General features: G+C 37.1%; 5 protein-coding genes and 1 long non-coding RNA gene across 17 annotated transcripts in view; 4 read left to right on the forward strand and 2 right to left on the reverse strand.

Moving 5' to 3' along the window:
- Positions 1–1,606, reverse strand: part of LOC111446379 (serine/threonine-protein kinase PEPKR2-like) — a 4,452-nt gene extending 2,846 nt beyond the window's left edge. The window contains exons 1-2 of the mRNA XM_023085179.1: positions 1,290–1,606; positions 262–1,071 (exon numbers count right to left, since the gene is read on the reverse strand). Coding sequence (XP_022940947.1) covers positions 262–1,021 — 760 coding nt within the window. The 5' untranslated portion in view covers positions 1,022–1,071; positions 1,290–1,606. The remainder of the gene's footprint in view (positions 1–261; positions 1,072–1,289) is intronic.
- A 1,144-nt stretch (positions 1,607–2,750) lies between these two features.
- LOC111446473 lies at positions 2,751–6,221 on the forward strand. The gene is made up of 6 exons (XM_023085307.1): positions 2,751–3,167; positions 3,273–3,545; positions 4,060–4,217; positions 4,802–4,907; positions 4,994–5,119; positions 5,795–6,221. Exons 1-6 carry the CDS (start codon positions 2,976–2,978, stop codon positions 5,930–5,932), a joined length of 993 nt encoding a protein of 330 aa, XP_022941075.1. The 5' UTR covers positions 2,751–2,975; the 3' UTR covers positions 5,933–6,221.
- A 1,146-nt stretch (positions 6,222–7,367) lies between these two features.
- Positions 7,368–11,256, forward strand: LOC111446072 (RNA-binding protein CP33, chloroplastic-like). 5 transcript variants are annotated; one of them, XM_023084732.1, is made up of 6 exons: positions 7,371–7,870; positions 7,944–8,042; positions 8,252–8,536; positions 8,624–8,784; positions 9,836–10,509; positions 10,588–11,256. In XM_023084732.1, the coding sequence occupies exons 1-4, from the start codon at positions 7,481–7,483 to the stop codon at positions 8,750–8,752; spliced, it is 903 nt and encodes a 300-aa protein (XP_022940500.1). In that variant the 5' UTR covers positions 7,371–7,480; the 3' UTR covers positions 8,753–8,784; positions 9,836–10,509; positions 10,588–11,256. The 5 variants fall into 5 exon arrangements, with proteins under 5 accessions (XP_022940495.1, XP_022940497.1, XP_022940498.1 ...); XM_023084727.1 differs by having other exon boundaries at positions 7,368–7,870; positions 8,252–8,784; XM_023084729.1 differs by having other exon boundaries at positions 7,368–7,870; positions 8,252–8,784; positions 10,362–10,509.
- A 1,220-nt stretch (positions 11,257–12,476) lies between these two features.
- On the forward strand, positions 12,477–13,434 carry LOC111446074 (blue copper protein-like). The gene is made up of 2 exons (XM_023084734.1): positions 12,477–12,695; positions 12,863–13,434. Exons 1-2 carry the CDS (start codon positions 12,491–12,493, stop codon positions 13,285–13,287), a joined length of 630 nt encoding a protein of 209 aa, XP_022940502.1. The 5' UTR covers positions 12,477–12,490; the 3' UTR covers positions 13,288–13,434.
- A 657-nt stretch (positions 13,435–14,091) lies between these two features.
- Positions 14,092–24,190, reverse strand: LOC111446071 (protein FAM91A1-like). 5 transcript variants are annotated; one of them, XM_023084725.1, is made up of 12 exons: positions 23,937–24,190; positions 23,715–23,748; positions 23,486–23,638; positions 21,854–21,971; positions 21,146–21,242; positions 20,242–20,348; positions 19,683–19,805; positions 19,369–19,522; positions 18,810–18,870; positions 18,353–18,726; positions 15,705–17,301; positions 14,092–14,657 (listed from the first exon to the last, which is right to left on the reverse strand). In XM_023084725.1, the coding sequence occupies exons 3-12, from the start codon at positions 23,611–23,613 to the stop codon at positions 14,420–14,422; spliced, it is 2,997 nt and encodes a 998-aa protein (XP_022940493.1). In that variant the 5' UTR covers positions 23,614–23,638; positions 23,715–23,748; positions 23,937–24,190; the 3' UTR covers positions 14,092–14,419. The 5 variants fall into 5 exon arrangements, with proteins under 5 accessions (XP_022940493.1, XP_022940494.1, XP_022940490.1 ...); XM_023084726.1 differs by lacking the exon at positions 23,715–23,748 and having other exon boundaries at positions 23,486–23,644; XM_023084722.1 differs by lacking the exon at positions 23,715–23,748 and having other exon boundaries at positions 23,486–23,672.
- Positions 24,191–24,562: 372 nt separating this feature from the next.
- LOC111446079 lies at positions 24,563–26,471 on the forward strand. Of its 4 annotated transcripts, none has more exons than XR_002711004.1 (4): positions 24,563–24,679; positions 25,009–25,062; positions 25,147–26,275; positions 26,431–26,471. It is a non-coding gene; the product is annotated as an uncharacterized LOC111446079 (long non-coding RNA). The 4 variants fall into 4 exon arrangements; XR_002711003.1 differs by having other exon boundaries at positions 25,147–25,259; positions 25,721–26,465; XR_002711002.1 differs by having other exon boundaries at positions 25,147–25,259; positions 25,730–26,465.
- The last annotated feature ends 616 nt before the right edge of the window (positions 26,472–27,087 follow it).

Genomic DNA, 27,087 nt, shown 5'->3' on the forward strand with positions numbered 1-27,087 from the left:
AAAAAAAAAAAAAAAAAAAAAAAAAAAAAAAAAAAAAAAAAAAAAAATCAACGTGTGAACCCAAATGAAGGCGTTACAAAGAGCCAAACTTCACACCTTCACAGCTTCTAAACCCAAGATGGTTCTCCCTTTTCCCACATCATGCCAACAAAATTAGCTTTCTCATAGTGTCAAGTGAAGACTAAAGGAAGTTAAGGTAACTAATACCTAAAGGGGAACATATAAACACGAACTGTCTAGTACAGATTTAAGGATACATACCACATGAAATCCTAGTGGCCAGGCCAAAATCTGCAAGCTTGATCTTCCCAGACGTCGTGAGAAGAATATTTTCGGGCTTTATGTCTCGATGTACAACCCCCATATCATGACAATACTTTATAACCAACATCACTTCCTTGAGTATATTAGCTGCTCGATGCTCCGAATATTGACCTTCACTGACCATCTGATCAACCAAACGACCTCCACGACACAGTTCCATAACCAGGTGAAAACATTCTGACTCCTCATACACTGCCAGCAATGTCACAACACTCGGGTAGCCAGATAAGTGCTGCATTATCTCCACCTCCTTATGCACAGTCTCTTCTCCTTTTTTCAGAGTTTTGCAAGCATACTCAGCTCCAGTAAGCTTACATTTACACAGCCAAACTGAACCAAATTTTCCATGCCCAATGGTCTCGCCTGAAACATAATCATTTTCGATGTTACGTTTTCGCCCAATTTGCGTAGCCACGTCTATGCACCCAATCTTCCTCTTCAAACCTCTAACAGGAGGAATCAGAGACGAACTCCCAATAGGTGGGGCTGTAGCTATGGCTGCAAACCTACTCTTACATGAAGGAACTGGTTCAATACCCACATTTTCCTTGCACCTTTTATTCAACCTCGTGTAATCTACTAGCGAGTAAGTAGCCTTCAGTTTAGAAGATCGCGAATCACGAGTTCCTGTCACATTCTCTGGTAAGTCCAAAGGTTGTCCATTATCAGTCTCGGTTCCTTTCCTTTTCTTCCTCATCAAATCGAATTAACCAACAGCTCTTACGCGCGAGTTTGGATAACCGAAAACTGCAAACAAATTTACAGACTCTCTCTCAACTTCCTTTCAGAATGCAAGATCAAACGCTATTGATGATTGCTTATCCTAACTAACATTACATGAACCAATAAAAGCAACATCAGATTCAATTATCCGCATAGTCTAACAAAATCCAGTCCATATAAAGATCGAAATCATCAAATTCCACAACCTTCAAAAAACAAAAAAAAAGGACATAAAAGCGCACCTTCAAAGCCCGCAATATCCTTCACCACTCGCATATCAAATCGCCGGTTCCGACGAGCGAAATCAAAATAACCGTACCACCATTAAATCAAATATCGATCCGTTGTACACATAAAAGATGTTGAAGACAGAAGCCGAAACCCTAGCAACCTCCGATCACCTTCCTTCCGGGAGAAAAAAATCAAGCAATCCCAACGACGATAGAATATATATATGAAAACTGCCCAATTATCCCGAGGAAAAATTGGAAAAAAAAAATAAAAAAAATAAAAAAAATGAATAACATGCGGCTTAGGGATTTTGGTCTCGGAAACTTTATGTCCAGCCTATGCACGTCGTGTTTTGTTGAAGCTTTTGCTTAAGATATTTTGAAATGGATTATTTATAAATAATTAATATTTATGTTTAATTATTTTATTAGATTTGTTAATTCTAAATTATTAATTATTGTTAGATAGATTTTATTAAGTTAAATTAATTTATTTTTCATTTATTAAAAAATGAATGAATTGTACATATTGTATTTTTAAAAATTAGATATAATAAATTTATATATAATTTGATGAACTGTACTGCCACCGACAACATCCACCGTCGAAAGCTCCTCCATCAGACATTTTTCTCCGGTTCCACTTCGACATCTCCATCGTAAACTTCACTCTCTTGCAGCTCTGTCTTGTTCCGTTTAGTGTCGAGTTTATCAAATTGGCTCAAGATCGCCTCCGACGAACCACAGAGTGTACCGCTCGTAACCTGTCGAGTTAGACGGCTGAAATATCCTCCTTAACTGGCATCCCAACGACCTTCGGTTCACTACCATGATCCCTTCTTATTTGACACGCGGTCGACAATCACTGGAATCAAACGCAGCGTATTGCCATTTGCGAATTTGTTCAACCAAACAACACGTTCCATATAATGGCCTCCACGACATGACACCGCCACCGCCGATTTCGACGATGGAGGCTCTTTCGAAGCGCAGTCGATTGGATAATGTAGTTTTTTTTTTGTTTTTTTTAATTAAATTGTTTAATTTTATAATTATAAGAAAATTATTGTAAGTTACCAATGTCAACCACTAATATTTGTGTAAAATAATAATTTGAAAATCTTGTTTTAAATTTTATTATTTTACTTATTTGAAGAAATTAAATCAAAATTAAGTTGATGCATGGCATTAATTATTAAATTAAATAAATATAATTTCTAAAAGTCAATTGACCAAAATTAAATTTTAAACGCATAATATATTTTTAAATCGCTATAATTTAAAGCAAAATAAAAAATAAATTATAAAGTTTGTGAACGAAAAATAAAAAGTAATAAAAATTAATAAAATAACGATTTTTTTTTTAATTTTTAAAGTTGGGCTTCTGGGCCAATGGGCTCGACACGTCATCAAGCCCACTATAAATTCAAATATTTTGAAAAGAAATTAGTATTAATACCGACCCGCCCATGAACGCGATGTGCTCTCATTCAAAGTGGTGCTACAACGGCTACGTCTGGTTGGCCACATTTGTTTAAAATTACAGTAGCTTTTGAAAGGAGCCGGGCGAACTTCGTTTGAATTCGAAGTATTCGAGATTTCAACGACTTCTCTGGTCGCTTGCTGGAGTCGTTGTAGTTTCTAGGGGTTTTTGCGATTGGAATTTTTGAATCTCGCTAGGGTTTACAGGATTTAGCGATGGATCTTCCTCCTGAAGTCGACAATTACATCAAGGAAACAATAGATCATTCATTAGGTCTACCTGTGTCGGCGGAGACGCTGGAGTTGAAGCTTCGGGTCTCTGAGGATGCTCAGAGGCGGCTTGGTCAATATTGCGATGTTCTGCAGTCCAAAATCAAAGAAAAAGATCTGTTGATTGAGCGTAGTAAGGTTCGTATGTGTTGTTGATTTTTTGTTCTTCGTTTTCTTTGATTTTTTTTTTCTGTTCAGTTTTTCGTTTTTCTCACGTATCTGTTCTTACTTCGTTGTTGATAGGCTGAAGCGACAATGAACGCACAAGCTTTGAAGAAATTTGTCGAGGAGAATCGAAAACTGGCTACGGAGTGCCTTTTTCTTACAGGTCAATGTGAAAAATGGGAGAGAGAGTGCTCTTTATATGATCACGACCGAGATGCATTGATGGAGTTCGGGAACGAGGCGGATCAGCGTGCAAGGGAGGCTGAGAATCGTTTTCACGAATTGCAGGAAGAGGTTAGACGGTTGTCAGATGAACTGCTGTTCTTTAAGCATGAATACGAGATGAAAAGGGTAATAGCATCTGCTCTCACGCACTCACGTGTCGTTAGTCCTATTTTTTGTATAGTAAAGAAAGTTCAGTACAATGGAGGACATGATATCTGCGGTATAATCGTCCATATCAAACTGGCAATTCAGATTAAGTAAAAGTTGGGTTGAGTGCTATGCTAAAATATTTTTGAACCTACGGAATTTGCAATGTCTATCTCCCCTCTTAGATTGTTTGTTTATTAGTTGAAGGGTCATTGTCATATAGTAATGATCTCGTGAGTTAAATGCTTTAATTAGTGGAATTGGTATTTGGTAAATGTTTAAGGTCGATGTTGATCATTTCTATGAACGAGGAATCATAAAATTACTGTTTAGTTAACTCGTTGAACATCAACTACTTTGTTGATTACGTAATTATGTCAGTTGCCAATTTTTACTAGTAGCCTAGCCTAGCATGCAAGCCGTAAGTCAGGATAGTAGTTCTTCCATTGGCTGTGTCAAAATTGATGCATGTGCATTTTTTACAACGCTTCAGGTTGATTCATCTTCTGATGGTAGAGATTTGGAGGATAACTTACTCGAGTTGGTTTTGCCTACATGTAATTGTAATGATAGATCTACAGCTGCTCATGCATTTTTAGAAGCAAACAGTGATCAAGATTCAAGCCAGAAGCTTATGAAAATGTGGAATTGGTGAGCTTTTGTTTTTTTCGAAATTTTATTTTTATTATGATACAAGAAAAAATATCCAAGAGGACAAAAAAAATGCATCTTAACTGTGAGATCCCCGTCGGTTGGAGAGGAGAACAAAACATTAAGAGAGTGGAAACTTCTCCGCATTTTAAAAACCTTGAGGGATGTCCGAAAGGGAAAAGCCCAAAGAGACCAATATCCGTTAGCGGTGGGCTTGGACCGTTACAAATGGTATTAGAGTCAGACATCGGACGATGTGCTAGTGAGGAGGTTGAGCCCCGAAGGAGGGTGGACACGAGACAGTGTGCCAACTAGGATGCTGGGCCTTGAAGGGAGGTGGATTGGGGGGTTCTACATCGATTGGAAAAAGGGAACGAGTGCCAGCGAGGACGCTGGGCCCTGAAAGGGTTGGATTGTGAGATCCCACATCGGTTGGGGAGGAGAATGAAACATTCTTTATAAGGGCGTAGAAACTTCACCCTAATAGACATCTTTTAAAAACCTCAAGGAGAAGCCCAAAAGGAAAAAAACTACTAGTTGTTTAAGTTTCTAACTCTGATAACCTTTGTGAAATTTCTTCCTAGCTTAAAGCCTTCAACTCAAAAGGCTCTATCACTAGCTGCTTACGTGAAGGCCGTCGAGAAGGATTGTGAACATCTGAGAGCAAATCTTCAAAAAGCTGAAGAAGAGGTAAGCTTCGGGCATTTTTTCTCTGGATTCTTGCTTTGTGAACCATATTTGGCCCCAATGATAGCTTATTCATGCTAGTTATGCAGGTGAAGTTGTTGTATGAAGATAATATGCTTCTTGACGAGGAGAACAAGAGGTTGCTGAAACGGCACCAGGAAGATATAATTCAACATTCAGGCGATAAGCAGGCCAACAGTGGGTCTGCCGCCAAGGTCAGGCTCATCAACTTCTTAGTACCATTTAATAAGTATTATGATTTCTGAAGTTTTTCTCTTATGGTAAACTTTCGAGTCCTCATGATATGTGCATCGATATTTTATGGTAAACTTAGGCTAAAATTTCACAAAACTATGAAAAAAACAAAGAAAACATAGGTGTAATTAGATATTATAAGCTTAATTTCTCGTCGTTTCTCTACTATAGGTTTCATCTTTTCTAGGAAAACTTTGGCATTCTGAGTCAAATTCCAAAAATAGGATGATCAAGTTTTCAAAAACTTGACATAATTTTTTAAATAATTTTTTAAATTATACATAAACAGTAGATAACAAAACAAAGGAATTCGTTAAGAAAAAATAGTGTTTATAAGCTTAATTCTCGCTTAATTCTCGGCCCCGAAAAACAAAATGGTTATCAAATGAGCTTTAGTTTTTGGTTTTTTAAATTTAAGCTTATAAACACTACTTTTTATGAATTTCTTTGTTTTCTTGTCTTATTTTTATTTTTAGAATTTGATTAAGAATTCAAATCTTTTCTTAAGAAAGAAGAAAATCACTGTAAAGAAAAATAATTGGAAGAAAACTAAAGTAGTTATTTATCGGGAGTTTTTTAATTTTTGAGTATGCTATATTTGAAATATAATATCATCTTTAACCTCTCATATGCAGTCAAACAAGCGAAAATCATGTCGAAAAATGAGCAGTCCAATTGAAGGGAAGAATATCATAAATGAAGTCGACTCGACACGACAACCTCTTTCACCTTTACAACATAACTCCCCGAGCTCGAGAATGCGAAAGAAGTAGTTGCAACCCAAGAACAGGTCACCCCCTTCCCTTTTCCTTGTGACATTTTGTTGCCACAGTACTTAAAAGCATATGACTGACCTAACATAATAGCAGCTAGCTAGAAGTACGATAACATATCCTTTGCTAGTTAGGAACTATTCAGCCGAGTTCTTGATTAGAAATGATATCAAGGAAAAACTCTTATAGTTTCGTGCCAATGTGCCTGTATTCTTGATCATACTTTAGGCTTCAGATAAACTGTGTTGTACGTATTTTGAAACTAATCTTAATGCCTATGATTTCATTTATGTTCTAGGAAAGTTCGTTGCATTCTTGTGTTCATAACGCAGAAAGGTAAAAAATAATTTAAACTTACTTTGATAACGAGAAAATAATGTAAATATACGAGTATTACAACTTTCGATGAACGTAGAATATCATGTTAATTTGAGCATATTTTAATTATTGTCTAAACTTCCTACGTGTTTTTTTTTTTAGTTTAGCCGTGTTGGAGTGGGAGATTCAAGTTTTTGACCTGTTGTCTAGTCGACATTTTAGTCTTTGAGTTTTGAAGTATAACAGATAGGATAGGAACAGACGGGAAGCTGACTGAACTTGTTAGCTGCTTATGTGGCTTATGTGGCTTGTTAACCGATTCGGTTCCATCACTTCCTTCAATTCTTCATTCATAATAAAGAAGAAAAAGAACAGATGTTTAAGCTTGGTCGGTGGGTTGAAATCAACTTGCTATATACTTGAAATCATCTTGCACGAGTTTCAAATTAGGGAGATAGTGGAGAGAAATTTCTCCCAATAACCAAATAAGGTTGGTTACGAGATTATATTCTTCGCTCACGCTTTATCTCACTTATATATATATATATATATATACACACACACACACACACACACACACACACGTACGTTTTCTTTGAACATTAACGAAACCTTGGTTTCCTGAATAAATGTTAACTTATTCGGTCTTGGAAAGAAAACCCACTATACTTTCCTTTCCCCTAGAAGATTTGCTCGGTGCTATTCCCTTTCATTTGGTCGCCTTGCGGGTTATTAATCCGAGCATTCAAGTATCAAATGTGGATTTTTGCATTAGTAGAAATATATGTATATAATATATATACTTGAAAATTCAACTATTTATTATTTATTTTTTAAATTTCAAATGCATAAGAACAATTATAGATTATATATATATATAACTTGAATTCCTTTAAAAAGAATATATATATGCATATGCACGCACATTTTTTTTAATTTGTTCTTATACCCTGATTATTTGGAGGGTTAATTTGAAAATAGATTATACAAATTTAAAGAATTCAAAATGTCAGTGACGGATAAAAGATAAAATTACCCTAAAGAAACAATTAAGTGGTCACTGCATTTTACGAGGGAAAATTAAACGGAAGTATCTAAATATTGGCTAAATATCAAAACGTCGACGTTTTTAACCTTTTCCGAGCTTCCTTATCCAAATCCATGGCGTAGCTCTGTGTTGCTTTCAAACCGGAAGAAACTGAACGGAGAGCGGTGAATAATATCCCAGCAATGGCTCTGGTTCGCCTTCCTTGTTCTTCATCTTCCACTTTCCTCCGCTCTAAACAACAGCATCCGATCTTTCTCGCACCTCTCTCGTGTTCGCAAAATCCATCTTCTTCCATCAATGGCGACATCAATCTCTCTCTTTATCGCTCTTCTTCCTCTCTTCTTTCTACTTCCTTTGACCACAATCCCTTCATTTTCACTGAAGGTAACAAATCTAGGAGGTTGATTTTCCATTTCGCTTCAACCTCCCAAGACGATGCAGTAGCGAGCTCTCCTTCTGATACTGAGGAATTTTCTCGAACCAGATTGCTTGCTCAGAACGTGCCTTGGAATTCTACTCCTGAGGATATTCGTTCTCTGTTCGAGAAATTTGGTACTGTTCTGGACGTGGAGGTATGTCCATTCTAGTTTATTGTTTGACGGTTTTAGTTTATTGCGAATTGATTATCGGTCCTCTTTCTCTCAGCTTTCAATGTATAACAAGATCAGAAACAGGGGATTGGCGTTTGTAACGATGAGATCACCTGAAGAAGCTCTTGCAGCACTCAATAATCTCGAATCGTATGTAAGCAGACTGATGTTTATCTTGATTACGATTTTTGTTTTGTTTAGCTTATTGTGTTCTGTTGCGTAATTGAGGCTTACAACAATGTTTACGCTCGATCATGGAAGAACAGTCGTAGTAGAAATTCATTGCGTTTGGCTAAAAATTTTCATCACTTTATTACTTCGGATTGAAGCATTTTGAACTCTTGTTGGATTCCATAAATGCAGGAATTTGAGGGTCGTACTCTAAAGCTCAATTATGCTAAGCTTAAAAAAGAGAAACCCTCCCCTACCGTGAAGCCAAAACCAGTTACGTTCAATTTGTTTGTGGCTAATTTATCATTTGAAGCAAGAGCAAAGGACCTTAGGGAGTTCTTTGATTCAGGGAGTGGTAATTTAGTTTCTGCACAAATTATTTTTCATGAGAATCCAAGAAGGTCTTCTGGATATGGTTTTGTTGCCTTCAAAACCAAAAGGGATGCTGAAGCAGCTCTTTCTGAGTTCCAAGGGAAGGTAATTTCAGGTGTTACTACTTATTTTTTAGCCTCAAGAACAGTGTATATCAGCATTCTTATGGTTCTTCATCTGTTTGAATTGCAGATTTTCATGGGAAGAGCACTTCGTGTTGCACGTAGTAAGCAGTTTGTGAAACTTCCTGAAGAGAAATCTCAATCTGAAGTTACATCAACTGATGGCATGGTGCTATCTAATGCTGCTGCTGAAGTTTAAAATACGTGGTCGTCTCGTGGTAGAACGAAACAGTTTGTCATCAACCTTTCTTTCTTCTTCTTCTTCCATTTTCTTTGTTTTGTAGGTAATGCTATCTAGTTCTCCTCTTATGTTTAAAGGATTCAAAGTTGGATTCCCCAACAGAAAGCGCACGTTACTGAAAATCCATATGGATTAACGAGTGTATATTAGATCACATATTAGTGTCCTCATTTATTTCAACCTTTTCTCTGTTGATTCATTACCCTCGAGTAGAGTAAGACGGTTTTCTTTAATCCTTTTTTGTAACCGCCAAATCCCACTGCTAGCAAATATTGTTCTCCTTGTGCTTTTCCTTTTGGGCTTCCCCTCAAGGTTTTAAAATGTGTCTACTAGGGAGAGATTTCCACATACTTATAAGAAATGCTTCGTTCTCCGCTTTCCCTTTCGGGCTTTCCCTCAAGGTTTTAAAATGCATCTACTAGAGAGAGGTTTCTACATACTTATAAGGAATACTTCGTTCTTCGCTTTCCCTTTCGAGCTTCCCCTCAAGGTTTTAAAACACATCTACTAGGGAGAGGTTTTCACATACTTATAAGGAATGCTTCGTTCTCCGCTTTTCCTTTCAGACTTTCCCTCAAGGTTTTAAAACGCGTCTGGGAGAAACTACCACATACGTATAAAGAATGCTTCATTCTCTATTTTCCCTCTCGCGCTTTCCCTCAAAGTTTTAAAACGTGTCTACTAGGGAGAGATTTCCACATACTTATAAAGAATGTTTCGTTCCCCTTCTCCAACCGATGTGCGATCTCACATTATTCTTATTTATCGAAATAAAGCCTCATTTCCCTGAGCTGTCCCTTTTTTTCTGTCTTTCAATGTTCTCCCCGAAGAACGTTTAGGCTCAGTCGGAGTTACTATTTTGAACACACAGTATTGTGCTAATTCATGAACAAGGACAATCGGTGCAATTTGATCTTTACTTATTTTCTTTATATAGAATAGGTCGGTGGGAGAATGCAATTACAATATGCATTTTTGTTTGCATGGTCGCAGTATTGTACTTGAATTCACATTCATGTGTACTATATCTCATAATTGCAGTACTGTACTAATCGAGAACATTAAGCAACCGTCTGCGATTTGTTTGTTTGGTTGATTGCTTTATATGCTTTAAGTAGTCAATTCATGAATGTTGGCAAACCCCTCAGTGTGAAGAGGCAACGGGCGTCGAGTTCTTGAATTTCATTGCTTCATTCTGTTATTTGAACTATGTTATGTGGTTTCTCTGTCCGGAGCAAGTAGTGAAGATGCCAGATATTATCTTCCACTGCAGTGTTGATTGTTTGTTCTTTTTCACGCCATGATAAGTTGTTCAACCTTGTTCTTTAGAACTTCATGAATTCTTCATATTACATTATTGTCTCTCTGTTCTCTTTCTCTTCTCCTTTTCTTCTTTTCAGGTGACATATTGTTAGGTGTGGAATCATTTCTTGTTTTGCGTCATTGTTATCTTCTTTGATGTTCTTAGTACCCTAACTTTTGTATGAATATTCTCAAACTTCGACGAATACAAAGTCGTGTACTGCGTGCTAATTATGTCAAATTTTCTTGTATAAAATTATATTAGCTTCGTGTTGGGACCGAGTTCATACTCCTTAGGCCATACTTGCCTAACTATTCTCTTCCAATATTGAAGGACAAGAAGAAAGTAGACGGTATATATAGCCTACATGTGCATTCTCTTGCAAGAATGTTCTTGATCTTGAAATTTGAAGGTAACGAGTGTTTTCATTCAGAAAGAGAGTTGCTGATTGATTTTAAACTTCACAATTCTGAATTTTTGATCTCTGCAGGAAGACATGCTCGATAAAGAAAAAACGTGTAATCTTCCACAAAGTTGAGGTTGAAAAGCATCCTTGAAACCTAATGCTTCTCCCTCTAGTGATCTCTGTTAATCCAATAGGGGTATGAGTATAGTTCTAGTTGTGTTCATCATCTTGAGCTAGCAAAAAATGACTGACAAATGTTGATTGCCCTTAAACATATGATTTCCCATTTAGTTTGATATCCAGTTCAAACCATCCTCGGAAAGATTGCCTTTGCATTAGGTAACATAATTCTATTACTGATGTCAATCTAAACAATCTCTATACAATTCTACTGATTAGACAAATATCAAACATATATTTTCAAACAAAAGGTTAGAAGTTCGAATTCTCTGTAGGGAATATTGGGGTGGTTGGCTTGAGGCCAACGGGCCCCAATGAAGCCCGAACTCATGTGGAGTTGTGGTAATGGAAATGCCGGGATGGTAGAACCAAACCACATTAATGCAAACCTTTCATCTTCCTTATGATGACTTCCTTTGGTCCTTTTACTTTTAGGCTCTTCTTTGTTGGGTGGAATGTTAAATCATAACCAACTACATTTCTATTCTCAGGCTAAAGTTTAAAGTTCATCAAGATGTCTAAATTGTAAGAGCTCAATTGTCAGAATTTGGTTAGTTCAGAATTTTCATTCAAGATTCAAGTGTTCTCTCACCTCTGTTTGTATCTTTGTGGAAAAGAAAACAGGTTAATCAGGATTGGTCGACAAGATTTCTAGTTGGAATAGTGACAATATCTCAAGCAGGATTTGATGAATAATTTCTCTAAGTATCTGACCTTGAATTTAAAATGGAAAGGAAGTATCTTTTTCCATAGGGCCATGAAAATGGACAGCTAATTCTTCGTTGAGATATATACTTTGATGGGTTTAGTAGACTTGAAGCATTCATTATATTATGTTGTTTAAGGCCATGGCAATGGTATCTTTTCAATCACTTTCTCAAGTCCAATCCCCAAGACTTTCTACCACAACAATGGCAACATTGAGCCAAGGAAATGGCAGTAAAGCTATATGTTTGGTGTTTCTTCCATCAATCAACTGGATCTACGCTAATACAAGCCGACCAAAAGAAGCAAGACTTAGATTATCATATACCAGATCTCTTCTTTTGATAGGACTTTGTGACCTTGTGAGGAAGGGAGTTTCGGGAACAAAGTCCCCGGATTTCAAAGTCCCAAAAAACGAGACGTCTGAAAGATCCTATTGAGTGACCCACTAAAGCCATGAAAGTGAACTTTTTGATTAGACAAATGGCCTACGTCGTCCAACTTATCCATCAAGGGATTCCTTGAGTTTCTATGGATTGCATTGGAGCGTTTATTAAAGAAGCTATAGAGTCGCACTATCATTGTCTAGACAAACAAAACCGAGCTAGCTTCACATGCATTTCTTCATTTGCACACACAACACCATTGACTCGTGCAAAGAAATTTGGTCCAAAATACATGTAAAGTAATTGACCTTCTTGGCTATGCTTACACAATTCACTCTCTTTGTCGTCCAACAGCTCAACAGAAGAAATGGTTCCTTCAAGATATGGTAAGCTAAATTTAAGGCTTAACTATAATGACTCTGTCGATAAATGTCTAACAAATACTGTTCATATCCTTGTAGGTATACTTTAATGGCTTCAAACAGCTAGATTGAATTCAAACTTTCTTTATATGAAGAAGAACTAAGTTCCTAAAATTACCATTATCAAGTGAAAAGCACTTGCTAAAAGTGTTAGGTAAAGAGTATAACTTAAGTCATCCCCCACATAACCAAAATTATTTGCATTAGGACCAAACTTCTTCCCCACTATATATATGTAAAGCCTTCAATCCTCTGTTTCTATCCTGAAATCTTTCTCTTGCCCACTCTATTCTAATGCATAGCATTTTTGTTAAGAGTAATTACCTTCAAATGGCTAGCTTCCATGCCGGATTTGTTTGCCTCCTGGCACTTGGGTTCTGCATGGTGCAGCCGAACTTGGCCACAGTTCACACCGTCGGAGATACTTCCGGCTGGTCCCTTGGCGTTGATTATGGCACATGGGCCTCTGGGAAGGCCTTTGTCATCGGCGACAAACTTGGTTTGCTTACTTTTTTTCATCCGTTTTTCTCATGGGAATAATGTCGAACATCTTTTGTGCATTTGTATTTTTGATTGTATTCATTTGTTTTTCTCATGGGATTAACGTCGAACACCTTTCGTGCATCTGTATTTGCTTATTTTCCTTCTCAAATCTCTTCATGACAGCGTTCAGCTATGGAGAAGGGCACACAGTGGACGAAGTTACCGCCAGTGACTACAAAGCATGCACGGCTGGAAACTCCATAACTTCCGATAGTTCAGGCTCCACCACCATCACCTTAAAAACTGCCGGAACCCACTACTTCATTTGCAGCTCCATGGGGCATTGCGACGGCGGCATGAAACTCTCCGTCACAGTCGGCGCCGGAGGACCGTCCACTTCTCCATCGTCAGGGGACGACAGCTCCACCACTCCAGCGTCACCGGCAAGGGACACCCCTTCAGTCACCGGAGCCACGCCGGCGACCACCACGCCTACAAAGCAGCTTCCAGCAGGTTCGTCGAATTCAGGGTCGTCTGTTCTCCCGAATTTCTACGTGTCAATTTTGGCAATTTTGGTAGGTTCGTGGGTGTTGGCTTCAGGCTATTAAGAAATTGAGTTTATATATGAATTTGGCGGAGAGACTTGAGATATGTTTTTATGTGATTATACGCCGTCGTTTTGATTCGCGTTTTCATTTGTTCTTATTGAGGTGGTCGGTTGGTTTATTTTTCACTTGTAAGAATTTTTAAATTAATTTTGCCTTCTTTATTAAATAAATTAATAATTGTCTCTTAGCTAAAATGGCAAGATTTATTTATTTATTCAATTTTTTTAATTTCTAGCATTCGACTCAATAACTAAAATATTAATTATCGATTAGACCTAGCTTAATCCATAAAATACTAATTTCACAAGAGGACAAGGACGACAACTTTGGAGGAAGCCATAGCCATGAAGACAGCGGCGAAGAAGAGAGGAGAAAATGGAAGGTGGAAGGGAAGTTTGAGTTGCAAAGGTTGAAGACGAGAGAAGAAGAGCGTGCTACTTCTACACTGGCTTATCAATATATAATATATTTAAACACTCACACCTAGCCGAGTGAATTTTGAAGGAAAGGAAGACGAGTCGTCGAATCAAGATGTTATTCTAAAAAAAAGGTCAAGAACAAAGTCTTTTGAAATGCGTTTGTCTCTACTTGAATTTAGTAGAATGCATTGTCAATCGTTATCAACGTGAGTATAGTTTAATCAATAAAGATACGTATCTTCAATCAAGTGGTTAGAGATTCGAAATCACCCTTCCTTATATATTAAATTTTAAAAAATAAATAAAAAGCAGAAATAATATGTTAAAACTTGGAATTAAAGCACCTGTTTACACATTAACTGATCTCTTCAAAACTGCTGCCATCATGGAAAATCTCATGAATAAATAAGTGGCTTAAAAAGCAAGCAACCACAATATGATAGCTTTGATCAGTTCAAGATCTCTACTCTAATGGAATCATGGATACATTAACAAACAGTGGTAACTATATATGCACCCCAGGGCAAGAAGCTCGAGATGGGTACGATACACCAACAAAGTAACGGTAATCATTACCTCGGACCTAATCTCGAACTTTCATTGAGTTTAGTTGCCCCAAGGATGAAACATATGAAAGAATCAAATTAAATATATTCTCAGTTGCATTACCTTGTCTATTCTTCTACCCAAGAAAATGTCAATGGCTGCAAAGCCTATTTAGTTGCAGCTGCTGAGGCTGCTGCTGCTTCTGCTACTAAGGCAATTGGTTGACGAGCCTGCTGGCAAGCACCTATATCGAATGGATGTAACTCGGTACCATCGAAAATCATATTCACACCAGGGAGTACTACTTCCTTGCTGTCGGTTTCATCTGATTCTCCTTTCGAATTAGGAAGGGCTTCCTCTATTGGCCTTGTGGCAGCCTCATACCCGGGCGCCAAAGCGTAGGATCTGAAAATATCATTCATACTATTAGTGCATGATACCGTAAAATTATTGCCTTTGCAGCTGCCTACAATCATGGTGACAATCCCTCCTCAGTGTTTACCTAATACTTTGTTAGGACACTTTGGAGAGTGAATAAAAAAAGCAGAAAATGCAATGTCATTGAAGACATCACCACCCACCATTATCAAACCTTTATACTAAAAGATAGTTTCCTACCCCTCCCCATACATATATAATATATAGAACTACTGAGTAAATTCATAATTAAAAAATAAGTGTCTCATCTAACAGCAGGTTTGTATGAATGGATCAACTCGTGACGATTCCAACGTTAGTCGATCTCAGAAGTTGAAACTAGCAGTAATAAATCAAGTTTTAAAGAAATTCCAACTCACAGAAGTCGAAACTAACAGAGTTATGAAACGAGACTAGAAGGTCTTAAGAAGTTGGTGACTTAACGACGAAGAGACAAGGGATACATTTATCATTAGTGATACCCAAGCCTTCGTTGAGGGGGGAGAGATTATGTGTTTGTAAATCTAAGAAGGAAAGTTTAGTAAGTTTAGTCTCTCTCTCAGTCTCTGTTATGCTTTAATGGTGAGGAAGGCTTGGACCATCTTATTCTGAGATGAATGTATGATAGGGTGGGAGCAGACTTTAAAGGCTTTTGGGTTTAGAGGTAGGTGTTGGAAGCACTGAATGGTTGAGGCCTTAGACACGGATTTATTTTGGAAGTCTAGCCTAACTCAGGTCATGTATTGTTGGGAAGGTATGCTTGTATAGTTGTTTGGTGGCGAGGGATTTCTCACCCCTTGCCCTTAGGCTGTGCCCTCTTCTCCGTTTCTTATAATAAACATGTCAAATGGATGCAGTTATCAGAGTTCTATGAAACATTCTTATTCGTCTCCAAATTTTCTGGTTCAGGAAGCTTAGCAGAGACTCTTTCTAATCAATAAGCATATGCAATCCAAGGAGCATGCTTAAAACTGTACCCACGTGCACCTCGATCTAAACATTGTGTAACATAAGTAATGGGAAATGTAGACAGACCTAAGAATGGTACCATCAAAACTCAAAACTTCCGTGCAACAGCGATGCCGATTAGCAAGCTTTAGCCTCTGATGTTCGTTCGCAGCTCCTGAAATGGGAGAAGAAGGATCCACTAGTGGATTCCACCTTCCACTAGCATAGTTCAGGAGTTGTTTGGAAAGTTCTTTAGGTTGCTCCTTCTGATACAAAAGTCTTGCAGCTGGACCTGTTGCTTGGTATTCCGAACAAACATCACGCAATCTCTTTCTCAACCCTTGCATTGCTTCATGATGCTTATGCCGTAAATCTGACTGAAGTAATTCAGATGAGACCACTCTTCTACAAATATTGTCACATAACTTGGGACTAAAAAGTGGTATTCCAAATTCAACACTCAATGGTACCCATTCATAGTTCGTGTCATCCGAAGAAAAGTTTTCCGACTCCCTTTCTTTGAAGAGCTTCAACAGCCGAATATAACCAACTGCCCACAGTTCTATCTTCTTTGCTACAACAATTAACAAGGAGTTCACGCCGGAAATCTCTTCTTTAGATAGATCCAGATCATTACCTACTTGAGTAATTGAGCCATCAGAATTCTTTAAGGGTAAAGGAACATCAACGGTAATGGCTTTCCCGTTTTTATCAATATCATATTTACTGAGGGGCTGCACCAACACAGCCGCGTATTTGAGAAGTGCGTTTAAACAATGTAAAAGTACGCTTCCTTTTACAAAATTGCCTTCAAATTTTCCTCCCAGGCCACCAATATTGGAACCACCCCAAGACCATATTAAGGCTTTCTCACATCCAGCCAATGGTGCAGGAAGCATACGCAGGCATTGCCCTTTCATTAGTATAACTGAAAGTGGCCCACTGGCTACAGTTGAATATAAAACCAATTTCATCCAAGGTGTGATAGATGAATAAGATGGAGGACCAAAATGGATAGGGCCTGTTGGTCCTGGAAGAATTGATGATGGAGGAAGAGGAATCATAGAGACAACAACATCATAGTCACGAAGAAACAACCGATTTAATGTTGAAGGAGCAAGAGAAGCCAAGCTTTCACAGCGAAGAATATCAACTTGATATTTCTTTATTCTCTTGAGTGATTCTCCAATATCTAGCTCATCAATCTGAGTTGATTTATTATCGATTTGGAGATGAGGAACTGGGTCCGATGCTTGACTAAAGGAAGTCCTACCATTTAAACAATTAGCAGAGTTCATATCATCACCAACGCTGTTTTTAAGAGATTCGGATGAGGCAGAACCCTTAAGTAGCACTGCGGAACATTTCTGATCATCAGTAGTCGAGTATTCTAACTTTTCACCTGAAGAAGTGTCTGTTACCAAAGACGAAGATTCATTGTTGTCAGAAGCTTGTGCATCTAGTTTATCAAAGATTCCCTCCTCTCCTTTCGCATTAATGGCAACTCCACCTACCAATAAACATTCTAAAACACAACGTAGGCTAAATGCATGGTTTGCAAATTCCTGCAGTCCACCCTCAAACTTTGCTCCTTCTAAGGTAGTTAGATCTTTGCAAAGATCTGCAATGCAAGCATGGCCTAGTTTTCCAGCTTCATACAAGGTTACAGCATGGGATTTCAGTCCTGATCCAACAAATTAACAGCAACAATAAGGATTCCAAATGCATAAGCTTACATTTCCTCATAAGTAAATATAAAGCAAAATATATTACAAAGTAGGTCATAAAGATATCATGGCGGCCCAATATTTATCCATATACGAGGACAACCCTAATTAAGGCTGCTACGGGAAAGTGAAATAGGCGTAGAAGAAGATGGAAGGCAAGTTGTACATGTTGTTTAACTAACTTTATACACAATGTCATATATCAACATTACCACCATACTTTCCTACGCCAAATGTTTGACCAATATTCAATTGCATGGTTCATAATGCTGCTTAAGCAAAAAATACAGTAGTTTAAGAGATATCCAGTAATTTAGGACTCCGAACTGGAAATATGGAAAAGGAAGTTAATGTCGTCCCTCCCTCAAGATAGTCCATCTTGATATAGGGAACTGAGGGATTGCAATAAATTAAAAACTGTACATTCATAAATAAAGAGAACGTAATCAGTTTTAGTGACATAACCACAAGAAAATTTTGGTTTTGGAAGTTTCGGAGCCACCAATTAAGAGTATTTCCAATTACATTAAACTATTGTGCTTCCCATTTTGGATTTGGAATCACCAAAATTACTCTCTTTCAAATCATAATAATAGACACGCTGTCCACACAAACTTAGGTCATCAAGTCATCCATACAGGTAGCCCATCCAATGCAATAAGTAAAACAAAGGCTTTATATTCCTTAGGCATTTGATACCGAAGTCTCAGTTAATGGCAAAGGGTTTGTCCTATCTCACAGATAAAGTCTCAGTTGTCCAAGCCAGCTTTTCAATTCTTTTGTAGAACATTTAGTTTTACTTCTCTTGGTTGTTGTTTCGTTTCTTTCCATAAATGTTTGATTCTAAAGATGAAGAGGAAAAAGAAACTATGTTTTGTACAAATAAAAGTAAAATTAGTAATAATAATATTATTACTAATATAAAAGTTATAAATTAGTAGCAAATTATATTAAAAAAAACACCACTGAAAAGCTAAAAGACAAACCTGGGGAAGCTAAAAGACAGACCTGGTGAAACAGACCCCATCATGAGATATGATGTTATATTAGCATCTACTACAAAAGCAACGCGATGAGCACAATCTGGTCCCAAACTATCTGTCCCGGAATACCCTTGCTGAGAACCATCGCCATCAGAAAGCATGTTTGATGAACCTGAAGCAGCTAGAGAACCATCTTCATCACCAAAAACTGTTCTAGGAGAGTTAGGTATGCTTGTATCTTGAAGAACGGATGCTGGATCAATTACTTTTACTGCCCATCCCAATCTACAAGCAAAAGATGCAGCAGCCTGAAGCTGCAATAGGTCAGCCTGTAATGTCGCTGCCAGTTCAGCCACAGTTGCATTTTCACTTGAAACAACAAAAACTGCATACAATAACCTGAAAAATTGACTTTTCTTCATAAAGCCCACTCAGATAAGTAATACTAAAAAGAAACAGGCTGCAGCAGATAATTGCCTTACTCCTCAATCGGGTCTTCGTAGGATTGTTCTCGGTTGGAAACAAACCCTTCAAGTCTTGAAACTGTATCACTTAAAGCATTAGCATCTCCAATTCATCGCCTCTTACATAGGAGTGGTTCCAATAAGGCCAATGTGCCAATTTATACTTATTATTAAGTGTAACTTTTTCCAGTACACAGCAACAATTTAGATTAACAAAAAGTCTACAAGCTAAGTTTAAGACTGCAAAACTGTTATTATATTGTCAAACCACGAAACTTGACACATATACAAGACGATACTGAAAAAAAACATTTTATAATTTTTGTAAAGAAGCTCAAACGAACAGCAGTAGTAGCCAAAGAATTGTATGGCATGAACGTATGCTTGTATGAGATAAACCAGCAGTCAGCAGATATGACTTCGAAAATCAATATGAGATACACAGTCCATACACTAATCGAAGGTCTTTCAGGTGTCAGTCCAGAAAAATGTCTTACACGAATAACATCGAATTAAAGAAACTCATCCATCATCTAATCCAATTAAATAAACATATGTTTGAAACTTGATTGCTTACCCTTAAAACGATCATCTGGATAAACAGGAACGTCAAAGTAGATCAATCCCCTTCTGTAGAGACCTTTTACAATGTCTGGGTCGAAGAGAATAAATGAATTAGCCTCCTCCTTACAAACTTTGTCAATAGTTGCCATTTCTTCTTCTGAGAGTTTCTACATTTTTGTTAAAAAAGCAAATATTCAAATCAAATGACGGAAAATAGAAAAGAAAATCATTTATGCATTGCCATATTTATAATTTTTTTTAAAAATTGTTTGTTGCACACTACAGCACAAATTTGAACATGGAACTAAGATTGATTTGAAAATTCACCTTAAATTCTTCCAACGTGAAGTTTACAAGACAAACTCCCCACCATGGATCGACAACAAAATCAATAGGTTGACTTGGTAAAAGTTCTCTTGCAATTGACTTGTTTAGCTTCCACATAATTTTCTGGATTTCTCAAAGGAAGAAAAGGATATTAATGTACAAACAATCTCAATGCAGACGAATGATTAAAAAAAGCTTCACATGTGATGTGAACACAATCCAATATTTGCAGGTGGAAAAACGACAATACCATTGTAAATGTACATAATAAATTAAATGAAAATTTATGGCTTTCTGCCGACAAGGGTGCATCTGTAGAGAACATGGATATAAAGGCATGGAACATCTCTAATACATACTTGGTCCTTTCCATATTAAAGAAAATTTCTACTAGTTTTTGGCAGTGGCTCTGTGAGGTCTGTAGGTATTGTGTACTTACAATATGTTTGCAAAAGATGTGCTAGTAGCAGATGTCAAAGAGCATGAAAAAGAACACTGAAGCTAAACAAGTCCCGATTATGAACCATAAATACAAAACACACAAACAAATATCTAGTACCTTGGATCTACACTTATTCATGATATCAATAAATTCATTCCTTCCAATTCCAGTCAACCGCAGTGCATCAGCCGCACTGAAATTTGGGATGCTATCATAAGGGTTCTCTGCAAGGAAAGAAAAGCATGTGGAAACTATCAAGTCACAATAATAATCTAAAGCCATCAAAAGGATATAGGATGCTGAACAAGGGATAAAGCAGAGAATCATATCTGTTCCTTCAAAACATAACAATTCCCTTGATTTGATATTAACATTAATTTTATCAAGTCACAGTAACTATCAGAAATCATGACTTCCTCAACTTTCAAGAAAAAACAAGTCCCTAAGGTGTGACAGAATCAATTTAGGACCACCATGTATTATAAGAAAGATAGTAATTGGAAAAAGAGATTTAGTGAAACTCCAGGAACTAAAGTTTAGCCTACATCAAATTAATGGTAGAAAGGTTCTACAAAACTATTAATGATCTCTAAGCTTAAAGTTTGAACGACTTTACAACCCTACAAAGTTCAGTAACTTGTAAACTCAAAAAGATGTTTGGGTCCTTTAGGGGTTCTCCACGACCATGGTTTAATCTATGTCATGCAAATTAATTCCATTCAATATATAAGATGTCCTGTCAATTATTGGCAGGCTCCAATATTACTTGAATTCATAATGTGCACCATTCATACAATTATGTCAAAATGGGGAAGGAACATGAAAGCAAATATCTGAATTCAAAATCACCTACACTCATACCATGGTGAATTATCACATACCTCAGGTTTTAGCTACTAGATTACGACAGGATCAATTCTTATAAACGTGGTATAGTACACTTAATTAATTCTTAACTAATAAATTTATAATAGGCTCACGCCAAGTAAATGCATTGCATAAGTTGTAAGGAAGCACTAACCATTTTTCATGACCTCAAATATCATATCGCAGTAATATCTAAAAGGTGATATTCTCATTACACGGCAAACATACTCCGCAAGGTGATAAGGAAATAGCTGCAAGAAAAATGTCCATGTTTTAAACACTAAGGGGTAAAATAAAATTTAAATCAGGTGGTGACATGTGTGCATGCCAATGTAGTTTTCTTGTCTATAAATTCTGACAGAGTTCAGATACCAAAGAACCTTTTTGTACAAAAACAATTCCTTTCATGAGACCCTCAACCTTCATTAGGTCAAGAATTAGAGACTGCCAACTATTTGTGGTCAAAATACATGAGATAATATTATAAATGAATGGACCCAAAAGGGTTTTATCTCATAACTACTTGGTTGAGTAGAAGGACTATTGCCACTATATCCAACCCATCAGTTAGAGCCCCAACAAACCTAGGTTTTCGTTTTACAGCATGTATGGTTTTTTGAATAATAGGTAAATACTAGTCTTTTTACAATCCTTGTGTGGCAATACTCCAAGTTGGTAGAAGTTTAAAACATGTTATCTAGTTCAAAACATTGCAACCATCTCTGAGAACAAAATTTCCATAGTTATACCTTACAAGACAACAGTTAATAAGTAGAAATTTATACTGCAGTAGAACTTTAGCAATCATCAAAGGCGGTACTGGATCAATAAATAATATGAGAACTTTTGCTACAACACAGACCGCTAGGTTCCTTCGCAGATACCGCATCATATCATCATAATATTCACTTTCTTTGCATACTTTGCGAACAAAACTAGTGTTCCATTGGAGTCTCTTCTTTATACAGTGGTCAATAATCCTACATGAAATTAGCATGTATCAGTATTGAAGAAAGTGATCCATTTCATAAATCAGGAGAGCTTGGATTAATAATGCTCATATTTTTTAGCATTATATGCCGTCAATTGCCAGTATTTAAACTGCTGCCAACCAGACAACTTTTTAATTGGTTAAGTGACAGGGAAATCGCCACTTTATGTTCAAACACTAGAGAATACCGAATGTGCGTTCCTTAAGGAAATATATTAACAAGAAAGAATTTTTTTTTAAAAGAAATAAACAATAACGAAATTTTCTTTTATAAACAGGAAAATATATCTCAATGAAGAAATAAAAAGTGAAGTGTTCTTATTTGACAAATGAAGTGGAATAAAATTAGTCTTCCCAACCCAAGCACTAGGACTCTGCCAGAAATACTCCAAACAGTAGAGATCATGAAGTATAGTTTTTGGACCAAATAATTTATAGTACAAAGTAATGGCACAGAAAAACGAAGTTGAAGAAACAAATGGGGGATATTGACAAGCAAAAAATTCAATTTATAAATTATAATAAATCAGGTGGTTATCAGAGGTTTTAGGTAACTTCACCAGCACATATTTCCTATGCCCCTGACACCAGGAAATGTATCTCTGTGTATTAAACTCTGTATATAATGGTTAATTTTTTTATCTGCACTTTATGCTTGGGGGAGTCAATACAAGTGGTTAAATAAACTTTAAAAAAAACGTACGCTAGTATCCAACTTTTACCAAATTAGTGCATAAAAGGGAATAGAATAGGTCATTAATTCTTAAACTGACACCTTTAAACGGTGGTATGTCTTGCTCTACATTTTTGGCATCCGGTAATGTTTCCCTAAAACCACTAAAGAAGTGTTGAATCCAATTCTTTGTACACATCCGTTCAAGTAAGAGAGGATAACCCTTTGCATCTATGCATCAAAATCTCTTCTCCGTAAATCGCGAGTGGAAATAAATAGGAGATTCTTTTAAAGAAGATGATAACTTTTTGGGAGATGGTTACAATCTTGGCCTCTAGTTGGTGTTCTCTAAGGAAGGGTGACTAAATTTCTATAAGGAAGGGTGTATGCTAACAGTATATAAGTCCGTAGCTTGAGACAAAAACCAAATCCAATAGAACAGCCATAAACCAGAATCCTTGAACTAAAATTTTAAAGGGGCACTATTTCTGATTTAGTTATAGCTAAATAACAGCTCGAAGTCTGCCCAAAGGTTGTACTAGGAACATTTTGGCTAACGATACCTCGTTACATGAGTGTGGCATAAATCATCTGTGGTGGCTAATGCACTTAAACTTTAACCTTTCCAATAATGTCTGAAATATCTAAATTTCGTAGGATGAGTGAAATGTGAAGAAACACATGGGAGCAAATTCCTCAATTGTAAGACGATTTATGATAATTTACACCTTTTGGTTTCCTGATACAGGGGACGTACCTACATCTATTCCATAGTGCACCACCGGAGGAGTCAAGGTAAAACATAAAGACGACCAACACATGTTTCTAACCTTCTATGCCAATCTTCTTTGGAGGACAGAGTAGCTTGCAGCCGTTTCGGGAGACTCTCCCAAGAACATTCTTCCTTGATTGCTTTCAGTAACAACTGTTCCTCGAGAGTGGCTGGAATGTGCTGCATTTTCCAAATAGCGCAATTCTACTCCCTGGAACTGAATATTGAGCTTCAAACACGTAGAACTGCAAATAATAATAACAATAATAATAAAAGTAAAAATTAACCAGAGATATGCCATCGAGGACAGCCTTGAGGATGCTGATACATTCCAAAACCATTCGATAAACAGAAGAAGTAAGTCATTTCCGTTCAGATTTCGACCAAAGAGAAACAAACTTAATGTTATGAACATCAAAAGATCAGTCAGCTGTAAAAAGCTTAGCGTGCAGCAGCTCCTAGATTGAATATAAATCAAACGATATGAAACAGAAATGAATGATTCCAACCTTTGGTCGACGATTGGCGTATCTTCCCTAAGATTCCGATCAAGCAAGCGGTTGAGTAGATTGCCAATGCCAGTAATGAGCATGCTCTACACTGAAAAGATTATGGATCTTCGTATTGCAGTAGGTAAATGAGGTGGGAGTTTGAAATTGGGATTGAGATTGAGAATCGAAGAGTTTGATTCCGATGGCGCTTCACAGCTTGCGCCAATGGCCCGAAGATCGTTTATCCTTCGGATTGCTCGTTCGGATTTGGATTGTTTATGACCCGAAATATGTTCGACATGTTCTATTCTTTCCAAATCGATCGTCTCATCATGGATGGCCATGCAAACATCACGCCCAAACTCATTAAATTATTTGTTTAACGCCAAATTTTATTTTATATTTAATAAACTAATTATTTTAAAATTTAAATTTTAAAATTTAATACAAATGTTGAAGTTTTTAATTATAAAAAAATAAAAATAAAATAATTTTAGGTTCTTAATTAAAAAAAAAAAAAGACTGATATTTTTAAAATTTTTAAAAATAAAATTTAAAAATTATTAATAAAGTATTTGTGAGATAAGGAGCGAGAGAAAATATTTTTATTAATTAAATATTATCAAGAAAAAAATTAAACAAGATGAGTGCGCGCGCACGCTACCATATCGGCTGCTGCAATTCGCGGGAACGGAAGTCGAGGGAGAGGGGCTGCCGGCGGCGCCTCAGTCCACCTTAGGGTTTGCAATCCGCCGGCGGCGGTACGCGCGCTATTTTTGTTTTCTCATCGTATGTTCTTTATCGAACTGTACATTTTAATTGGTTGAAGTGAAGATCAATTGGTTAGGGTTTCAATTTTGTTTTCACTGCGATATCGGCCATTAATTTGGCATGTAATGATATTATTCAATTCATTGGCTACCATTTTGCCAATTTACGCATGTTTAATCCTTCTTCAGTCTCTTTCTCTGTCTCGGTATACGCTTCTTTAACAAAATCATCAAGCTAATATGGAGATCACAGTTATTTGATGGAGTTCTTATTTCATATGACTTTCATTTATATCTATCGATTTATCTACTCAATGCAGGGCTAATCGTGGACGTGAAGTTGAAATACTGGTTTAGTGGCGCTTCATTTCGAGGTATTATTTCGTTTTGCCTCTTGATGTTGGATTGTGGGTGCCTTTTTTCTGTCATTGATTTTGTAGTCAAATTGTTTTTATTAGTAATGCCTTTTTCCTGTCGCAATGGGTCTGCAAAGCTATGGAGGTTGCTGGTATCGACATCTCCTGTTGTACTCCTCTGTCTTCATCCGTGGATTAACATCAAACCTGGTCAGGTATGCTTTATTTGGTTATCACTTCAAGGAGTTATCACTAATAGAATCTAGTTTTTTGCACGTGATCACCAAAATGCAGCATGATTCTGTTGGCCGTCTATGCTGCTTCATTAGCTATTACTGCATATTAAGGCCTATGCCTTCTAATTTTGTTTCATACACGAACTATTGTGAAATTCTTCCATACATTAGCAGCTATAACTATTAATTCACATTTATTTAATTTCATTTGTCTAATCTTTCATATACTCTTATCTAATTCAAACAAGTAGGAGTTCCTGTAGATCGCTTTCTATCAGTAATGCTTGTTCTGTAATTTTTTTCTTATTGGGTTTGGTCTTTCACTACAGAAGACTTGATCTCGCCTGTTATGTCTTAGAAATAGATGTATAACTAATTTTTATCTTTTTAATTGTTTTGGCCTATACTATAATATAGAGGTCAACTTTATTGAGTTATAGTGGTTAAAGAAATATAGAGGTCCCTCGAATCCTGTGTAGGCGGGCATTTTCTGGTGGCTTCTTCTTGTCTTCATGAATGGAAGGGACAAAGTGAAGGTCGAGAGTGAAGTTTCAAAGGTTATTCAGTAGTGCCAGACTTTTCTTTTGCAGAAATAGGGGAGAAAGATGAGAAGAAAGCGGAAAACAAGACTGTTTGTTGAGAAAGCTCAAAGATTGAACTCGACAATTTTTGGTCCACAATGAAAGAAGCTAGAAACACACGAATGTTTGAGAGGCGAACTGAGCAGAAACCATTGTCGTTACTTGCAGAGATTTTCATGACGATTGGACAAGGATTTTAGAGATCTTACAAAGACAAACCTAAAACTCTTTCTTCATCAATTTGTTCCAGCCGGATTTAGCCTTTTGAGGTGTCTTCTTGCTGATTGTGTTTGTCTCCTTGCGACCAATAAAGGACGGGTCACTTTTGGGCCTCTAACTTGAAAGATGGAAGTTTGAAACTCTTAGACTCCTGGTAGAAGAAGCGTTGTACCTTCGTATGGGGATTGGGTGAAGGTGAGCCTCTTCATTTATGGAGTCTGGCAACTTTTAAGGCGATTGGCAATACTCTGGGGGGTTTGTGGACTATCAAATATTAATTCTTGCCTCATTGATTGCTTAGATGTGGCTCTAAGAGAGAAACGAAAATTATTGTGGTTTTATCCTTGCAGAACTCCAGTTAGTCCATGGCAACCATTTTCTTCATGCTTAAATCGTCTCTTTTGAAGATGGAAACTTGTTGATCAATCCATGGCAACCATTTTCTTCATGCTTAAATCGTCTCTTTTGAAGATGGAAACTTGTTGATCAAAGAAGTTATTTTGGTGCTCACAGAGGCTTCTCGCTGGAAGCTGCTGAATTTTTTTTGCAAAGGGAATGATGTTCTAGCCCAAATCCAGTGGATATGGGAGGGTTAAAGATGGTCAAAATTATCCCGTGGTTAAAGTTCGGTACCCTAACCTCTTGGGAAGTCCAAGACCTGGCGCAAGAGTGAACCTTCAAACTTTTCAAGAGTCACACGTCCTGTTGAATTTGAAAACCTATTTTCACTCTCATTGGAGACTCCTTCAGCCGGTTAGTGCACCTTTGTTGTCAGAGAAAATTCATTAGAGGCTTCGCCGTGGGCCGTAGAGAGGAGGAAATCTCCCACTTACAATATGCTGATGATACCATCATTTTTTGCCCTGAGGATGGTTTTCTTGCTAATTGGTGGTTATTGGTTAAATTTTTCCGTTTTTTTCTCGGGTCTCTCCCTCATTTTGGCCAAAACTTCTCTTATAGGCATCAACATTTAAGAGGATATCTTGATGTTAAATGCAAATGAGCTG

This window comes from Cucurbita moschata, unplaced genomic scaffold, assembly GCF_002738365.1.
Source record: "Cucurbita moschata cultivar Rifu unplaced genomic scaffold, Cmos_1.0 Cmo_Scf00008, whole genome shotgun sequence".
NCBI classification, from domain to species: Eukaryota; Viridiplantae; Streptophyta; class Magnoliopsida; order Cucurbitales; family Cucurbitaceae; genus Cucurbita; species Cucurbita moschata.

Excerpts from the sequence above, each read along its gene's own strand:
- LOC111446473 (XM_023085307.1), top strand. The coding sequence starts at position 2,976 with ATGGATCTTCCTCCTGAAGTCGACAATTACATCAAGGAAACAATAGAT. Across the intron at positions 3,546-4,059 it reads ATGAATACGAGATGAAAAGG|GTTGATTCATCTTCTGATGG; the intron begins GTAATAGCATCT and ends ACAACGCTTCAG. Across the intron at positions 4,908-4,993 it reads TTCAAAAAGCTGAAGAAGAG|GTGAAGTTGTTGTATGAAGA; the intron begins GTAAGCTTCGGG and ends CTAGTTATGCAG.
- LOC111446074 (XM_023084734.1), top strand. The coding sequence starts at position 12,491 with ATGCATAGCATTTTTGTTAAGAGTAATTACCTTCAAATGGCTAGCTTC. Across the intron at positions 12,696-12,862 it reads TGTCATCGGCGACAAACTTG|CGTTCAGCTATGGAGAAGGG; the intron begins GTTTGCTTACTT and ends TCTTCATGACAG.
- LOC111446071 (XM_023084726.1), bottom strand. The coding sequence starts at position 23,613 with ATGCAGCACATTCCAGCCACTCTCGAGGAACAGTTGTTACTGAAAGCA. Across the intron at positions 19,806-20,241 it reads TGAATAAGTGTAGATCCAAG|AAAATTATGTGGAAGCTAAA; the intron begins GTACTAGATATT and ends TGAGAAATCCAG. Across the intron at positions 17,302-18,352 it reads GATGGGGTCTGTTTCACCAG|GACTGAAATCCCATGCTGTA; the intron begins GTCTGTCTTTTA and ends TTGTTGGATCAG.
- LOC111446072 (XM_023084727.1), top strand. The coding sequence starts at position 7,481 with ATGGCTCTGGTTCGCCTTCCTTGTTCTTCATCTTCCACTTTCCTCCGC. Across the intron at positions 7,871-7,943 it reads GTACTGTTCTGGACGTGGAG|CTTTCAATGTATAACAAGAT; the intron begins GTATGTCCATTC and ends TCTTTCTCTCAG. Across the intron at positions 8,043-8,251 it reads TCAATAATCTCGAATCGTAT|GAATTTGAGGGTCGTACTCT; the intron begins GTAAGCAGACTG and ends CCATAAATGCAG.